At 52.6% G+C, this 16,324-nt stretch overlaps 1 protein-coding gene across 10 annotated transcripts in view; it reads right to left on the minus strand.

Moving 5' to 3' along the window:
* Positions 1-7,117: 7,117 nt before the first annotated feature.
* Positions 7,118-16,324, minus strand: part of LRRK1 (leucine rich repeat kinase 1) — a 118,043-nt gene continuing 108,836 nt past the window's right edge. For 6 of the 10 annotated variants that reach the window (XM_068556672.1, XM_068556683.1, XM_068556689.1 and 3 more), the window contains 5 exons: positions 16,003-16,120; positions 14,610-14,726; positions 10,869-11,719; positions 10,381-10,482; positions 7,118-8,475 (listed from right to left, as the gene is read on the minus strand). In XM_068556672.1, coding sequence (XP_068412773.1) covers positions 8,298-8,475; positions 10,381-10,482; positions 10,869-11,719; positions 14,610-14,726; positions 16,003-16,120 — 1,366 coding nt within the window. In that variant the 3' untranslated portion in view covers positions 7,118-8,297. Of the gene's footprint in view, positions 8,476-10,380; positions 10,483-10,868; positions 11,720-13,260; positions 13,562-14,609; positions 14,852-16,002; positions 16,121-16,324 lie in introns of those variants that run through there. The other 4 variants (XR_011075513.1, XM_068556722.1, XR_011075514.1 and 1 more) reach the window with 4 other exon arrangements.

A 16,324-nucleotide genomic window follows, 5' to 3' on the forward strand; every position in this document is an offset into this window, starting at 1 on the left:
CAGTCAACAGGAAAATCTGAGAAAATGAATCATACGTTGAAAAGGAGCATTGCTGAAATATGTCAAGAGGCTAATATAACTTGGGATAAGGCCTTGCCAGTTACCCTGCTATGGATCAGAGTGGCTCCCAGAAGCAGGGTTAAATTAAGCCCCTATGAAATATTGTATGGTAGGCCATTCTAGGTGTCTGCCCAGGCAGGGGAATCTGTAAATGCTCTGAAAGACATAGCTGTTGCTAATTATGTTAAAGCTTTGGGCACTATACTAACCTCTGTTCATGAGTTTGCTTCCAGCAGGTCTGCCTATCCAACTGAGGTAGCTTTGCATTCTTTCTGACCCAGAGATCGAGTCCTCCTTAAAACCTGGAGACAACAAGGGCCTGAGCACCAGCTGCCTGCAAGGTGGACAAGACCACATGTGGTATTACTCACCACGCATTCATCTGTCAAATTGGCTGGGATAAAACCTTGGATTCATCATACTTGGATTAAAGCTGCACCACCATCATCAAAAGACGACCCAACTCCTGAGAAGCTTGGAGAGCAGTGGGTTTGTGAACCCTTAGAAGACTTAAGGTTGCTCTTCAAAAAGGATAAGTGTTGAGATTGCAGTTTCCTTACAGATGGAGAAAGATGGGTCAATCTACTTGTTTAATCCTGTTCTACTGAACAGCACAGCATCAGGTCCAAATAATTGAGAATTGTACTATTTACTAAAAATTCTAAGAATTATCCCCTGCCCAATGCTGATCAATTCCATTCCACGATCACCCCTCACTGCCCCTACACAGCAGGAAGTAGCTAAGAGTGGTCGTCGTCCCTTATCCCACAAGATTGTGGAATGGACATTGACAGTGGGGAATTGTAACAGGGAAGAGCTAAATTGGACTCCATGTTGGATCTGTTTCTTTGACTTTAACTTTGCTTTTTGTTGCTTTTGTTATTATAATCATACCCTGCCTCAGGGAAGCCTGCCCCTCTGCCAGAATGTTAAACTAAAGTGCCTCTGTTCAGCTCACAGGGAGACAATCTGACCCTGCCCACCTGTGTATGGCTGCAAGAAAGAAGAAATTAACACATTCCCTCACTGAGGCTGGTCCTCCCAGGAGATGTTTTGCAAGGCTGATGGCCCTTTTTTACTTTACTTCCCCACTGCCTCTCCCTCTCTGATTCTATAAAAGAAACTGGCATCCAGACCCTGATAGGATGGTTTTTGGGGACCCTAGCCCACCATCTTTTTGGTCTGCCAGCTTTCCGAATAAAGTTGTCTTCCTTGCCTCAACAGCTAGCTCATCTCCGACTTGTTGGCCTGCCGTGTGGTGTGCAGAGTGAGCTTGGACTCAGTAACAGTATCATTCCAACTTTTTACAACTTGTGTTGCAGGAAGGGGGGACCCCTTCCAGGGCCCAAGAGTGGGCTTTTGTCTAACACTTGGAAATGAATTGTCCGAGGAGACACACGTGTTGACAAAGCAAAAGACTTTATTGGGAAGGGGTGCCTGGGCATAGAGCAGCAGGGTAAGGAAACCCAGGAGAACTACTCTGCCATGTGGCTCACAGTCTCAGGTTTTATGGTAATGGGGTTAGTTTCTGGGTTGTCTCTTGCCACTTTGCTTGGCCCACAGTCTGACTCAGGGTCCTTCCTGGTGGCGCTCACATCTCAGCCAAGATGGATTCCAGAAAGAAGGATTCTGGGAGATTGGTAGGACATAAGGACTGGTGTCTCCTCCCTCCTTTCAGCCCCTCCCATATTCTCCTGGTTTTTGGTGGCAGCACCATGTTCCTTATCAGGACCTCCTGTTGGCAAGACAGCTGATGCAAGTGGTTATCACTGTGCCTGGTCAAGGTGGGTGGTTTTGGTCAATGGTTCCCTAACACGTACTATTCAATTAACTAGTTAACATATCATCACAGCTCAGCCTGAGTGAGCCCCTTTAAGGTGGACCCCTTTGTCCTTTGAATACTGCCCCTGAAATCCTTGGATATCCAGCTTGCCTCAGGTCCATTCTATTTAAATAGTGTGTGTATGCTTGTGTGTGTGTGTTTGTATGTACATGTGTTTGTGTGTCTGTGCATATGTGTGTGAGTGTGTGCAGACATGGAATCAGCTGCCTTCCAAAGAGCCCTGCTTCACCCTAGTGGAGAAGTGCAGTAGGGCCAGATCTAAGAGCTAGAGGCGTACATGAGAATGGTGATGTATGAAAGGGCTACTATATAAGCCAGTTTTAATGACAGAGCTCCAAAATGTTTTTGACAATTTTATATACGTTTTGATTTACTTTTTTAATAAGTAACAACACTCATGATTTAAAAAGCTCATCCTAGCCATCTGACTCACCACTCAAGGCAAGCAAGTGTCCCAACTCTTGGTCTCACAACTGAAGGTTGTGATATCACATGGATGTTCCGTTTCACAGATTATGGTGCTGTTCCCCCATGCCTTACCTTTCTTTTAGGATGAGCCTTTTTTGCCCATTTAGACCTCTCCTCCCTGTCCCTTTTCTCGAGAAGCTCTCAGTCTGGGGAAGACAGCAAGGCAGAGTGGACAGCACCGTGGAGCCTGGTGCCAAGGGTGTGAGACCCACGTATGAGTGTGCTGGGGGGTGGGCATGGAGGTGGGTGGGATGTCGGCATCCTGTATCAAGCAGGATGGCCAGGTGAACTTGGGTAACAAACCACAAGGTTCCCTTCTTGCTCTTGCTCCGTGTCCATGGCGGGGTGTTGGGGCACTCTGAGTCACCTCTCCAGGACTCAGGCTGATTGAACAACCACCAACTATAGCTGCAGGTCCTGGGGACTGAGTGGGGAGCACCCTGGAGGGTCTCACACAGATAACGCAGTGCTCTCACCCCAGGTGATGGGCACTCCTTCCACTCACCCCATGCCCTGTTTGCCAGAACTAGTCACATGGCCTCTCCTGAAGGCTGGGGGTGGAAGATGCAGCCAGATCACAGGCCCGGAAGATTGGGGGGCATTGGTGATTGCCTTGAGGATGACACAGACCATGGATGGCAAAGTGGAAATTTATTTTATTTTATTTGTGTGGCTATCATTACTCCTATTTCATTTTTTAAAGTATGTGCTCCCAACGGGGCTCCTAAACATTCCTATTGCCTTCTTAGCATCCATACACCAGCTTTCATCTATTGTGATGTGTGTTACACCTTAACTCAATTCTCAAGTAAAGTGTGTTAGTAAAAGTCTTCTTGATACTTCAGAAAAAAACATTTATTTTTAAAGTTGGGCTGTTTCACAGGAACAGAACCGCTTGTGTTTCCCTTAAGCAGTTCGCAGAGAGGACTTTTGTGTCCCCCTGGGTGAGGGTCCTGGGTACCCATCCCAGGTAGGGGAGATGGTAATCATGACTGGGGGGCAGGGAAGGAGTCTTGGCCCTAAGTCAGGGGTGGGGCTGGACTGTCACATACTCATCTCTCTTGGTCCCGAACCAAACCTGACGGAGGGTAAGACCTGTCATGGCCATTTCACGGAGTAGAAACCAGAGCCACAGGGGAGGGGTAGCTTGCCTGGGGTAGAATGTTTAAAGTTGCAGGATGCCACAGCCTTAGTTTTGGCGTTTGGACAACTAGGATGAAGCCCCAGACCGCCCTCTGTAACTGTGGTTGCTCCAGGGACAAGATCCATAGGCCATACCCAGCGCTCATGATGCAGAAGTAAGCTCTTAAGCATGTCTGGCCACAGAATGTTCCAGTCCCTTGTTGCTCAGGTCTCTGCCCAAACTTGAACAGATGCTTGTTAGGACCAGCTCCAGAGCATAACCTGTTAGGTCTCAGGGCTCTGTTTCGGCTAGTGGAAAATGTACCTGAAAGTTTAGGAATTGCATGTGGCTCCTAGTAACAGAGAGCTGGAAAATATTTTCTTAAACAAGAAAGTACTTTCCTTGTCTATGAGGTGACAAGGAGCCTGAAGGGAGGCAGCCAGGGCTGGCGTGGAGGGCTGCCTCTCTATCACTCTCCCAGGTCCTCCCTGCACCCCCAGGGGAGCCCTGCCCTCTTGCTCCAGCAAGGACCAGGGAGGCAGGGGCAGGGTCAAAGAGGCTCCTGATGAGTCAGCCCTTTGATGGACCTTCCCCAAGCCCTACTCAGGCATCTCCACACTGTCCCTGGCCGAGCTCAGTCCCAGGGCCACCCCTCCCTGTAAGGGAGGCTGGGAGCTGATACACCAACAAAAGCAGGGTCTGTTAACTGAGCAGAAGGGGGTGTAGCGAGCAGTTTCTGTGATTCTCCAAGTGCTGTTATAACTAATACACCCCCTCCCCCATTTCCCTTTGACTGCTCCATTCTGCCAAGGGTGGGAAATAGTGTCAGGTACTAAGGGGTGCAGAGAACTTGAGGCCCCAGGCCCTGACATGCTGGAAGATGTGGATCCTTCCAGGGCAGGATTTCCATGTTTCCTTGTTTTCCTGAGCCTTGGGGGAGTTTGCGTGTCACCTCGCATCCCCTTTGGGGCTCACTGAATGCTTTTTGCAGGATGTACTCCCAGCCTCGAAGGCGCTGTGTGGGGAGGTGGGGGTCTGGTGTTCTCCCCCCGCCGCCCCGCCACCAGACAGGGTCCTCGCAGAGACTCTGCAGGTCTGAGCAATCGGTGGCGCTGGAAGGTGGTGGTGGTGCAGCTGGTAACCAGTCATCAGAAAGGCTGCTGCTTCCCAGGTGCAGGGCGGGAAGAGGCTGGGCTGCCCTCTGCTAGGGGAGGAGTCTGACCTGCAACTGGGCTGCATGTGCTCTTGGCAAGAGTGGAATGGGGTCAGAGCCCACTGATCTTGGTCAACTGTCCCCAGCCCTTCATGCGTGTCCCTCTGCTTGGACCTCAGCTCAGAACTCTGCCTGCATCCGCAAGACAGCCAGGGTGAGTTCTGGTTCAGCCATGGCCCCGGGGTCAGAAGGACATGACAGATTGATGGCCCTGCCCCTGGGACCTGACCCCCTCGATGGGATCAGGTGCCTCCATGGAGGAGAGGGGACATAGGGGGGCTTCCCATTACCTCTTGACACCAAAGCCAAGGTGTGCCCTTCCTGGGTCCAGCCTGGCTTACCTTCCTAAGAAGGCTATTTTACAATTCAAACAGTGCGGAGGAAGGTATAAAGTAAAAACAAAGGGACTACTCCTCAGTTCTCCTCCCCAGGGGCAACAAATGTCTACCTAATTCCTGGGCATCCTCAAGGATATTTTCCCTGTGCATGCACATATAGCTGTACAACTTTTTTTTTTTTTTTTTTAAATGCAAGTAGTAACTCTATACACACTGTACTGCAAGTCGCTTTTTATAAAAACAACACATTTATTATACCTCGGAGGACATGTCAGACCAGCACCATTAGCACTGCCCCATCTCTGAAAGGCTGCAGAGTATGGCACTGTTGGAGGTACAGGCATTATACAACTTCCTTCCTGATAGAGGTTTAGGCTGTCACTTGTTTGGGACCATTATAAGCAATGTTCCAATGACATCCTTGTTCTATATCTTGGAACATTTTCACAGAAGTTAAGGATCAAATATTTAGTGGGACTGCTAGGGTAGGGTCTTAGGGTATGTACTTTTGAAATTTAGGTAGATACAGCCCAAATGCCCTTGAAGGAGCGGCCCCATTGTAGAGTGCCTCCCCTTTAGTCCCTCCTCCACTCAGCAGCCAAAGTGATTTTTAAAGACAGTTAGATCAGGGACTTCCCTGGTGGTGCAGTGGCTAAGAATCCGCCTGCCAGTGCAGGGGACACGGGTTCAATCCATGGTCGGGGAAAATCCCATATACCGTGGAGCAACTAAGCCCGTGAGCCGCAACTACTGAGCTTGCGCTCTAGAGCCTGTGAGCCACAACTACTGAAGCCCACGCACCACAACTACTGAAGACTGCATGCCCTAGAGCTTGTGCTCTGTGACAAGAGAAGCCACGGCAATGAGAAGCCCGCGGACCGCAACAAAGAGTAAGTAGTCCCCGCTTGCTGCAACTAGAGAAAGCTCGCCCGCAGCAACAAAGACCCAGTGCAGCCCAAAAAATATATGTATAAATAAATTAAAAATTAAAAAAATACACAGATCAACTAATCCCCCTGCTAATACCCCAGTTGCTTTGATGGGTACCCACGCCTCTGATGCTATGCCTTGTCCGCCCTCCCTGCAATCTCCCTTCCCACAAAATGCTCCAGCCACACCCACTTCTCACCTGCCCTCCAGCGCAGCAGCTCATCCCATCACAGGGCCTCTGCGGGTGCTGGTCCTTCTGCCTGGTGCCCTCAGAGCTCCATGTGGATGCCAACATGAGGGCCATAAATAGCATTTTATTGTTGTCTCCATGACTATCATCTTACTGTTGGGTGAGGTTGAGTGTTATATCCTCTACCTGTTTTCCTCTCGCGTTTTCTCTTTTTCATCGATAGGTACAAACTCTTCGTTTAAAAGATAAACCAACTATTTGTCTCTCATTTTTGTTACAAATATATTTTTCCTGATTGACTGCCCATCTTTTGAGTTTGTGGTAATTTTTCCACTTTAAGTGTCTAAGTTTTAGGTATTCAAGTTCATGGGCCATTTCCGTATGGTTTCTAACTTCGTGAAGAAGCCCCCTCCGCTGGCTCTGAGAGGCCATGAGCTGAGCTCCTGCCTCCGCTCACCGCAGCTTGTGCTAGTCCTGGGGCTGGGCGAGTGTGGAAAGGCAGGCTGGGGCCCGATCGTGGGGCCCTGAGTGTCTCAGAGCAGTCTGGCTGAGGGGGATGTGAACCACAGGTTTGGGGCAGAGGAGGCGCAGGACCCGGTTTGCATTTGAGAAGTTAACTAGGCAGCCGTGGGGTGCGGAGATGAGAAGAAAGGGGGAGTGGTGACCTCCAAGAACCTGCTGAGGGGCCAATGGCTGTGACATGGGGAGGCTCAGACCCTCAGCCCCCCTGAGGCCACTAAAAGGAAGCGGGGAGACCACAGCCCATCTCTGCCCATGGAAACTGCTTAGGGTCAGCCTTGCCATGGGCCAAGGAGGGGCTGCCCCTCCCACTGGGGCAGTGAGTGGGCCTGGGTGGGAAGAGTCTGCGCTGTTATTACATGTACTCTACAGACAGAAAGCTGTGACTTCACTCTTGAGATGAAAGGAATCACATTTGCCCACATACACCAGCAAAATCTTAAGTTTGATTTTTATAATTTAATTTTAGAAAAAGGTCAACAGCTTGTACTGGAGGATGATCTCACATTCACACTCATGTTCTGGGTTAAGCAGCCTCAAATGGTTACTCTTGGTAACGATGTGAACATGTGTGCATAGGTGTGTACATGCAAGTGTGTGCGTAATTTATGAAAGTTCTTGCCATCATACCCATACATCCCCCTGTTAACAATTTCACTTTTTTACTCTGCTGTATGTGTTGCATAGTAAATACATAATTTGATATAAGCCTCATATGATGTGATTTCACAATCAGAGTCCTAACCATTGAGATATGACTTAATTTGTTAAAGTGATAAACAAGATTATTATGTGCAAACAAACAGGGTTTATGCTCCAGCTGCATCCAAATTTATTTCACAAAGCTGTAAACACAGGCCCTTTCTCAAGTCCTGATGATTGAGTCTCTCTGCCTTCTGTCGACAGGAGAGGAATGTAAAGGCTGAGTCGGTGCTCTCGGCCCTGTGTTGGCTCTTGGCTTTCCAGCCCTGTCACTTAAAGAAACTCATTCATTCCCCAGATTGGGCAGTGCTCCTTGCTGGGGTCCTTCTAAGGCTTTTCACACAGAGACTTTCCCAAGCGGGGACATCTGATCTCAGCCTGCCCGAGCGGGGCCCCGGGCCCCGGGGACTCAGGAGCTTGAGAAATGTGCTGAGAGCCTGGGAGCCACCGGGGGAAGGGGCAGGGGTCACAGCCCTCCTCCCTCCCTGCCCCGAACTGCTCCCCAACTGAGAGCCCCTAGTGTAATTCCACCCCAGACCTGGGGGTGAAAGTGGGGAGGCCCATTATGCCAGCTAGGCCCAGCCCCACTTCGTGTGACCCAGCCCAGCCCTGAGAGTGGATGGAAGAGGCAGGGGGACTTTGGCCCAATCAGACCCCACCGTCTTCCCTTGGGCTGTAAAACCAGTATTGGGGGGATGGGGGTATCCAGGGAACTCAGCCCTAGAATAGGAGAACCCTCAACCCCCCCGACCTGGGCGGGGTGGGAACTTCTCAGCACTTCTTAGCAGCAAGTGGTTCAGAGGAGAACCCAGTCTGCCTCCTGGGTCCTTAGAGGGCTGCAGGCTGCAGGTGGAGAGGTCAGGCTGCTGGCCCATGCTGGCGAGGTCCGAGAAATGCTCATTCCACAGGAATCACCTTCTCTTCCGCATGCAAGCCTCCAGCCGGCCCAGCTCCTCATAGGACTGGTAGAAAACATCAAACTCCCGGGTGCCCCAGCCCCTCCAGACAGCCAGGCACCACTCCAGCTTTTCGTTCTCAAAGCCGCACACAACTGTGTCCTTTGCCACTACGGCAGCATCCACAAGCACCCTGCAGAGAGAGGGGGTCTGAGAAAACCCACAGGGGTCCCCACTTGGTCGGGTCTGTGACCCTCACCCTGCACCTTTTCGGAGGACACAGCCTGGTTAAGTGGGCATCTGTGCACCCCAGCCTGGCATCACCAATGTGCTGGGACACACTGCTTCTCCCTCTGTGGTCCAGCCTGTGGGCAGTCTTTCTAAAGTCTAAAAAGGGGCCTAGGGCATCATTTCAGGTTCACCTCAGAGCAGGTATCCTCCCTAATGCACCTCAGACCCCAAAGAGCCCAGAAAAAATGGTCAGCCCTCTGTGTCCACAGGTTTGGCATCCTCAGATACGGAGGGCTGACTGTACTGTGCCATTTTACATATAAGGACTTGAGCATCCTCGGATTTTTGTATCTGCAGAGGTCCTGGAAGCAATCCCCTGCAGATGCTGAGGGAGGACAGAATTATCAATTCTACCTAATAGTTCTTGCTCATCAATGGTCCATGACAGATTTTAAGCTTTAACTCAATTTCCTTGCCACCCAGCCCAGGCATGATTCTTCTCCCTTTCTAAGTTTCCACATGCTTAGGAAATACAGGGCAATATATTAGGCAAAAAACCTGTACCAACAAGTCCTAACTATGTACATTTTTTTTGAGACTGTGAATTGTTTTGCATGATCTGGGCATACACTACAAGTTTCCTTCTGGGCCTCTGCAGGGCTGTGTGTCCCACCTCCGAGCACACACTGCCTGCATCTCTTCCCTCTGCCCTGTGTGCCCTGCCTGGCACTGAGGCCAGCATGTAAACTGGGATGTGCAGGGGCCTCCACTCCCTCAGGCCTTGCATGTCTCGGGCACTTGGTAGCTATTTGCCAAGGGAATAAACGTCTCAGGTGCATCTCAAAAAGCTGGCCTCCCTTTTGCTGGCTGCCTGGGCTGCTTTCTCCCTACAGTGAGAGTACCTGGCTCTTGGTAAACCTGTCTTTGGGGGGCAAATAGGAAAAACAACACCAGGAGAAAATTCAGGGGAACTAATGGTGGGCACTCTGAGGTCAACAGGCCCTGGCTCTACAGACCTGCCTGCTTCCCTGGAAGCCTGACCTGAGAACTGGGAACTACTGCCACCCACAAACTCAGCTGGTGCTCAGCAGCAAACCCAGATCTTGTCTCCAGTATCACTTGCAGGGCAAGGGTCACTGGCCCGGGTGCCATAGACATTTCCTCTGTCATCAACCTACTCCGGGGAAAACAGGCTGAATGCGATTTCTCCATAAGGGAGATTAACCACGTGGGACTCAGCAAAGTGAGGGGTGTGGACATTGCCAGCTGCCTGACGACTCCAGGAACACTGGCTGGCACCAGCCTTCCATCTCTATAGTCAGGCAGACTGTGTCTGGACAGGGGGTCCTGCCCAGCATGACCCTCACAATGGAGTCTGGCCTGCCTCCTGGTGGGACCCCCAGCAGATGGGTACAGCTGAGCCTGGGAATGGGCATGGCGAGGGTGGGCATGGCAAAGGTTGGCGTGGTCTGGCTGTGCGGCTCCACCTGGTGCTGTATGGGAGGAGAGGCACCACAGGAAGGGCTCTCCTGTTTGGCAGGAGGCACGGGGAATCAACTGGATCCCCATTTCAACTGCAGCTGAGCTTGGGCACTGGAGGCATACCCCAGGCAGGGCAGTTGGTCCACAGGTGCTCCGGGCACCCCCAAAACAGGCAGCCATGACCAGTGGGTGATGGCCGGTTCAGCTAGTATTTGCTGATCCCCTAGGAGCTGCCTGTTTGTCCTCCGTCTATGGCCACAGTGGTGAACGCCATGTTTATTGGTGGAGGACAGAAGGGCGGCGGCCATCATGCAGGGAGGTGGCAGTGAGGCCTCGATTCCCTACGCCACACCCTGGGTCCTCTAGGAGCTGCCCTCAGTCTTACCCGTGCGGAGTCAGCTCTCGGGCTTTCAAGACAGCGATGACTCGGCCCCGCTGGGTTCCTGCATCCTTCTCCAAGCCAATGACGATAACATCTCCACCACGCCTAAGAAACCAAAACCCAGAAGGGGAACCGTTTGTCTAGGGCTGTGCTCTCCAGGGGAAACAGAGCTGGTGTGCAGAAAAGCATGGGAACAAACGCAGCTTCTGCAAATGGATTGAGTTACTGAGAGGGCCCCGGAGCAGGGCGAGAAGGCCTTTCCCAGTAGGAAACCTGACCGTGGCTCTCCTTTGTGGTGCCCTGAGTTCTCTGGAGGGCTGATGGGCTTTCGTGCGGCCCTTCTTAGATTTGCTAAAGAGATTCCCTCCCGTTCCAGAAGAGAGGGAATAGCTCCTGATGGATCTTGACAGTACCTTAAGGTTCCCCTCACTCTGCCCCCAAAGCAAGAGCAGTGGGCGGTGCAGGATGATGCTCCCTGTCGGGAAACCTACCTGGGGACCCAGATGACATCTTTCACGGCAAGGATCTTCACAGCCTGCAGGTGCTGGCTGAACGCCTCGCCATCCACGGGGCTCAGGTCATGCTCAGACCTGTCGGAGCCTGTGGTGGGCTCGAGCAGCCTGCTGGTGTCCTCGCAGTCAGTGGAGAAAGGCAAGCTGGAAGAGCTTGCGGGGGAGCAGGGTAGGCTTGAAAGGGACGTGGGCACCTGGTGGGGTGGAGACGAGGAGTAGGAGGACATAGAGCAGTAGTCGGTCAGGGAGTCCTGGTGGGTCAGGATCTGCATGCCCAGCTCCTCGCTGTACATGATGCTCATGTCTGCAATGGAGTCCTTCTTGGGCTCCTTCGGGCTGGCTGTGGGGCAGTCCAGGGGCTCCGGGCCCATTGGGTGCACGGGAAACACGTCCCTGAGGGGACTGGGGTCCCCGCAGAAGTATCGGGCACACAGCTGGTAGGTGGCGGAGTGGTACATCACCAAGCAGTTGGCCCTGTCGTCCAGGCACCAGACGACCTCCTCCCCGTGGCACTCAGAGCCGCACACGACTGATGTGACCACCGAAGGGGCTGAGTAGGGCTCCAGCCGCCTGTTGATCTCCAGGGCCACGCAGTCGATGACCAGCAGGCCCGGCCCGTTGCTATACCAGACCTCGGACCCACTGTTGACCACCTCCATGGCCTTCACGGGGTAGGGGTTCTGCCTCGCGTCTTTGTCTGGGATGCTGAACTTGGACCTGTTGGCTGTGTGTGAGCACAGGTAGGAGCAGCTGTGGTCTGGGGCGCCGCGCACCATGGGAAACACTGCCACAAGCCCATCAGCCAGGCCTGCCAGCACCAGGTAGGAATTCTGTGGGGAGAAGACAGGGATGCTTGATGCCCTTGCGTCTCGCGCACCCGGGAGAGAAACAGTCGGTGCAAGACTCATCTCTGCACGTACTCCAGGTGGGCATGTGCTTTCTACCAGCACTTCCTGGAAAATCCAGCTCCTAAAAAGGCAGCGGCTGCCAGCGGGAGCTTCTGGGTATGCTCCCAAAGGAGGTGCAGCTCAGGCCCAGAAAAGCCACACCCATCCCCCCTCCTGTGAGCAGGAAGAAAAAGGTCCATGGCACCCGAGCAAGGGGCACATGTTGCCTGGACCACACGGCTCGCCTTTGGTCAGCCTGGACTTCTTGCAATGCCAGCAGGAGGGAGCTGCCTTCTCCTTCAGGTCACCAGGGCCTCCTTCTGAGGCAGGATGTGGTGCCCTCCTTCCTCTGAACTCTGCTCCTTAAGGTGACAGCAGTTGTGGACACCCTATGGGTCTGCTCTTGGCCTCCTGCCTGCTGCCCCACAAGCCGGGTGCTCCATAAGAGCAGGCCTGGGTCTCCTTGCCCACCACTGCCCCCAGCACTGGCCTGCACAGGGAAGGGCTGAGTCCCAGTCACTTCTGTGACTCCCCCCAGTTTTATGCTCAAGTCACAACACATGCTGCTGAACTAATTCTTGAAGAAATCACTTCCAAATTCAACCCTCTTGTGGAGGCACTTTTTGGCCACTATGCCGCATTCCCTGCTTACCACATCTACTCTGAAATGCCTGTGGTTTAGGCATTGATGGGGTCTTGGGGTGTCTCCCGCCCCCGCAATGAGGCATGTGCTCTTCTACAACCACCAGAGGTCATCAGGCAGAGGCCAAAGTTGCAGAGACTGTGCTGAATGCTGGGCCCAGCCCAGGCCTCCTCAGAGCATCTGTGCGGAGCTGGGAATGGAGAGCAGCTTAGCAGCCTAGACGCCTGAGTGGGGTTGGGGGGTTGGCCAGGAAGAGTTCAGGAGAACAAAGCCAGAGCCGGGAGAGAGCAGAGACGTGGGCCTTGTGCCAGGGAGGGTGAGCAGCAGAAAGCCCCCTTCTTGGGAGCTGGGAAGTTGGGCTGTCCAAGGTGATGAGTGAACCAGCCTCTAGCTTACTGAAAACCACCTTCAAGATTCAAGGAAAGAAAACAGCCAAAGCAAATAGGAGCAAGGTCTCTATCAGTCCCGGCTCTGGGCCCCAGCCAGGCGGTGAGTCCCACATCCCAGATGGGTGTGGATGTGCGTGTGCAAGAATGCAGGGGTCTGTCATCCGTGGCCACAGGGCAGCATGGCCTCTGAGGGGAAGACTGGCAGGGAGGCTCTGCACAGAGCCAGCTTTATTCCAGCCGGTCGAGCGGGTGGTGGTGCCCTGGCTTGGGGCTCTGGCCAGCCATGGCTTTAAATAACACTTTGTGTTGAGTTCTGTGCTTCAGTGCAACCAGGTCCCGAGCTCCCCAGTTGCCCGTGCGGCCACAGTCAAAAATGACTCTAAGGTTGATTTCAGTTTCTTTTTTTTTTTTTTTTATAAATTTATTTATTTATTTATTTTTGGCTGTGTTGGGTCTTCGTTGCTGCGTGTGGGCTTTCTCTAGTTGTGGCGAGCGGGGGCTACTCTTCCTTGTGGTGTGCGGGCTTCTCATTGCAGTGGCTTCTCTTGTTGCGGAGCACGGGCTCTAGGTGCAGGGGCTTCAGTAGTTGTGGCACACAGGCTCAGTAGTTGTGGCACACGGGCTTAGTTGCTCCGCGGCATGTGGCATCTTCCCGGACCAGGGATCGAACCCATGTCCCCTGCATTGGCAGGCGGATTCTAAACCACTGAGCCACCAGGGAAGTCCCTGATCTCAGTTTCTTAAGAAATGAAACTGTAGAGGGGTGGAGAGGAGAGTGCATATATTTCACGATTGTCAGGAAGTAGTAATAATGCTCAAATTTACTCAGTGCGCTGGCCCAGAGCTTTGGGTACGTTATGCCCAGAGATCCTCCTCTCAATCTCTTTTACACCCATTTTGCAGATGGGAGAACTGGAATCAGATGATAATAGCCGACATGTTTTAACAAAGCCTCACCAATAATGACCTTTCGAGCAGGGAGCTGCACAAACAGGCGCCTCAGGGCCCACAAAGGGGTTCTGGAGGCCAGAGAAGCCTTGGGGACGCCGCTGAGGAGCTGGGGTGAGGGTAGGGGCAGCTTCTTGGGGGGGGGGTGGTCACAGCGCTTGATCTTCAGAAATGAAGACGAAGAGGTGTTGAGTGGCAGGGTCAATTCTGGAGGGAAGGGCCTGCTCAGAGTGCGGTGTTGGGTGGGGAGGGGTGTGAGGGGGCAGCGGGGGGTGAGCCCTGGCCGGCCTGTGGGCTGGGTCTGATCCTGAGGATCAGCAGCACTGCCGGGGCCCAGGGCTGGGGAGGGCACCACTCGCAGATTCATTTGAGAAAGGCAGTGGCTAGGAGTTGAGGTGATGAGTCTTCAGGGCCATGCTGGACAAAGAGGGACTGAGTTCTGGGACTGAGGCTGAGCACTCCAGAGGAGGCAGAGCTGAAGGCAGAGGGGAGCTGGCTGCCTGACAGGGGTGGGGGCCTGCCAGGGCCCGGTGACCAAGTGGCTGTGGGAGGTGCTGGGCCAGGCTCCTGAGGACCCTGCTCTCAGAAGGGGAAGGGCACACATGCAACTGCTCCTTGACACCAATTGCACCAGAAAAGCATCTCACCTGAACTGGGGCTGTGGCATTTGCATGCAGAATGCAAGCCTTCCACTTAGCCCACTAATGATGGCCCCGATCTCCTGTCTCTCTAAGGCTGACTGTGACCTAGGCTTGGTGATCCAGAAGAGCATGGCTCTGCTCCCTCCCCAGCAGCCCAATGGAACGGGGAAGGGAGAATCAGAGACCTAGGCACCACCTCCCCCTTACCTCACCTTTTTTATAACAGGCACCGCCAAGAAGCAGGTGACGATGGCTGGGGTGTCCAAAGCCCGTTGGGGCGTGTTCAAGGGACACATGCCCTTGAGGCTGTAGATGTAGATCTTCTGGTCCTGCGGAGGAGACAGTCAACGTGAGAGCCGGGGGACTTCCCTGGCGGTCCAGTGGTTAAGACTTCGCCTTCCAATGCAGGGGGTGTGGGTTCGATCCCTGGTCGGGGAGCTAAGATCACACATGCCTCACAGCCAAAAAACCAAAACATAAAACAGAAGCAATATTGTAACAAATTCAATAAAGACTTAAAAAACCAAAGCAAACCAAAGCAAACCAAACAAAAAAAAACATGAGAGCTGGGCTGCAACAAGCCTGCCGGTTCCTAGGGTGCACTCGGTCTCAGAAGGCCCTTTACGCCTTGGAAAGTAACTTATTGAGGCTTTCTGGTTGGTTGTTTTCATATTTCTGTTCTTTGTAAAATCTTTGAAAACTACAGAATATTCTGAAGAAAAACAAAATCGCCCATACTCTAATACCCAGAGAAAGCCACTTTTGGGATTTGGGGCCCAGACTTTCAGTTTTCCGTGGGTATTGGTGTGTGTGTGCGTTCCCAACAGTGGGACCACACTTCTATGCTGTTTCCACACTTTTCTTCTCCCAGGACGATCAGTGCAGGCAGAAGCCCTGTCCTACCTAGTCTGTGAGGGAATGATGCATGTCTATCGCTCAGGTGTACCAGAATTTGGCTCATCTGTTGTCAGATGTTTATTCTGTTCAAGTCTTTACTACTATGAATTATACTGGAATGAGCATTCTTATACACCTATCTAGTCTGAGTGTGTGTGCATGTGTGTGTCTTGGTTTTTTCCCTAGAACAAACTCTTAAAGCTAAAATTACAGAGGCTTACATGGTATGAATATTTTTGAGATTTCTGATGCATATCTGAACCATACTTGCCATCTGGAAAGGCTGCACCAGTTCATACACCCCCACCCACTAGCTTCAGAGCATTTGTTTTGGGGCACTCCTCTCTGGAGTTCTCAGAAGACAGTTCCTTGTGCCTTCTGCTGACCTTTTTACATGAAGGCGCGAGGCCTCAGAGCTGAGTGGATTTGCTGTGTAGACAGGCAATGTTATAAGAAACCCAGTCACTTTGCCAACCTGCTGGGGTTCTCCTCTTGCCGGGATTCTGCACTTGAAACTTAGCTGAATCCCAGAGATGCTGCCTGTTCACAGGGCTGCTGGCATTGCTCTGGGGTCTCACAGTTGTGGGCTGGGGTTAAATCTGAAATTCAAATGTACCTGGGTGTCCTGCATATTTAGTTGCTAAATGGGACCCCCCCCAGGAGCTGGTGTCGCGCACCTCGATGAGAGCCCTGCAGAGGGGTGGTTACCTCGGTGGCCGTCCACAGAGAGTTCTGGACCTTGAGCTGGCAGCTCAGCTTCATTCCCGCACAGTTCATGCGCTGCACTTCCAGGAGGCCCTTCTCCGCGTTCACCACTGTGTAGTTCCTACAATCGGCAACAACTGTGCAGTCAGCTCAGGCCTCCCTCTCCCTGGCCTGGCCTGCAGCAGCCTTGGAGGAGGACATCAGCTGTGGGCCTTGTCCACCCCTTCCAGCCCAGGGTCCAATTTCGCATGTTTTAAGAGACTCAAGGACTGTTCATGGCTGGGGAAGAGCCTGGTTCTGCCTGCCTGGTAATGCTTGAACATTT

The sequence above is a fragment of the Eschrichtius robustus genome, chromosome 1 (assembly GCF_028021215.1).
Source record: "Eschrichtius robustus isolate mEscRob2 chromosome 1, mEscRob2.pri, whole genome shotgun sequence".
Classification (NCBI taxonomy): domain Eukaryota; kingdom Metazoa; phylum Chordata; class Mammalia; order Artiodactyla; family Eschrichtiidae; genus Eschrichtius; species Eschrichtius robustus.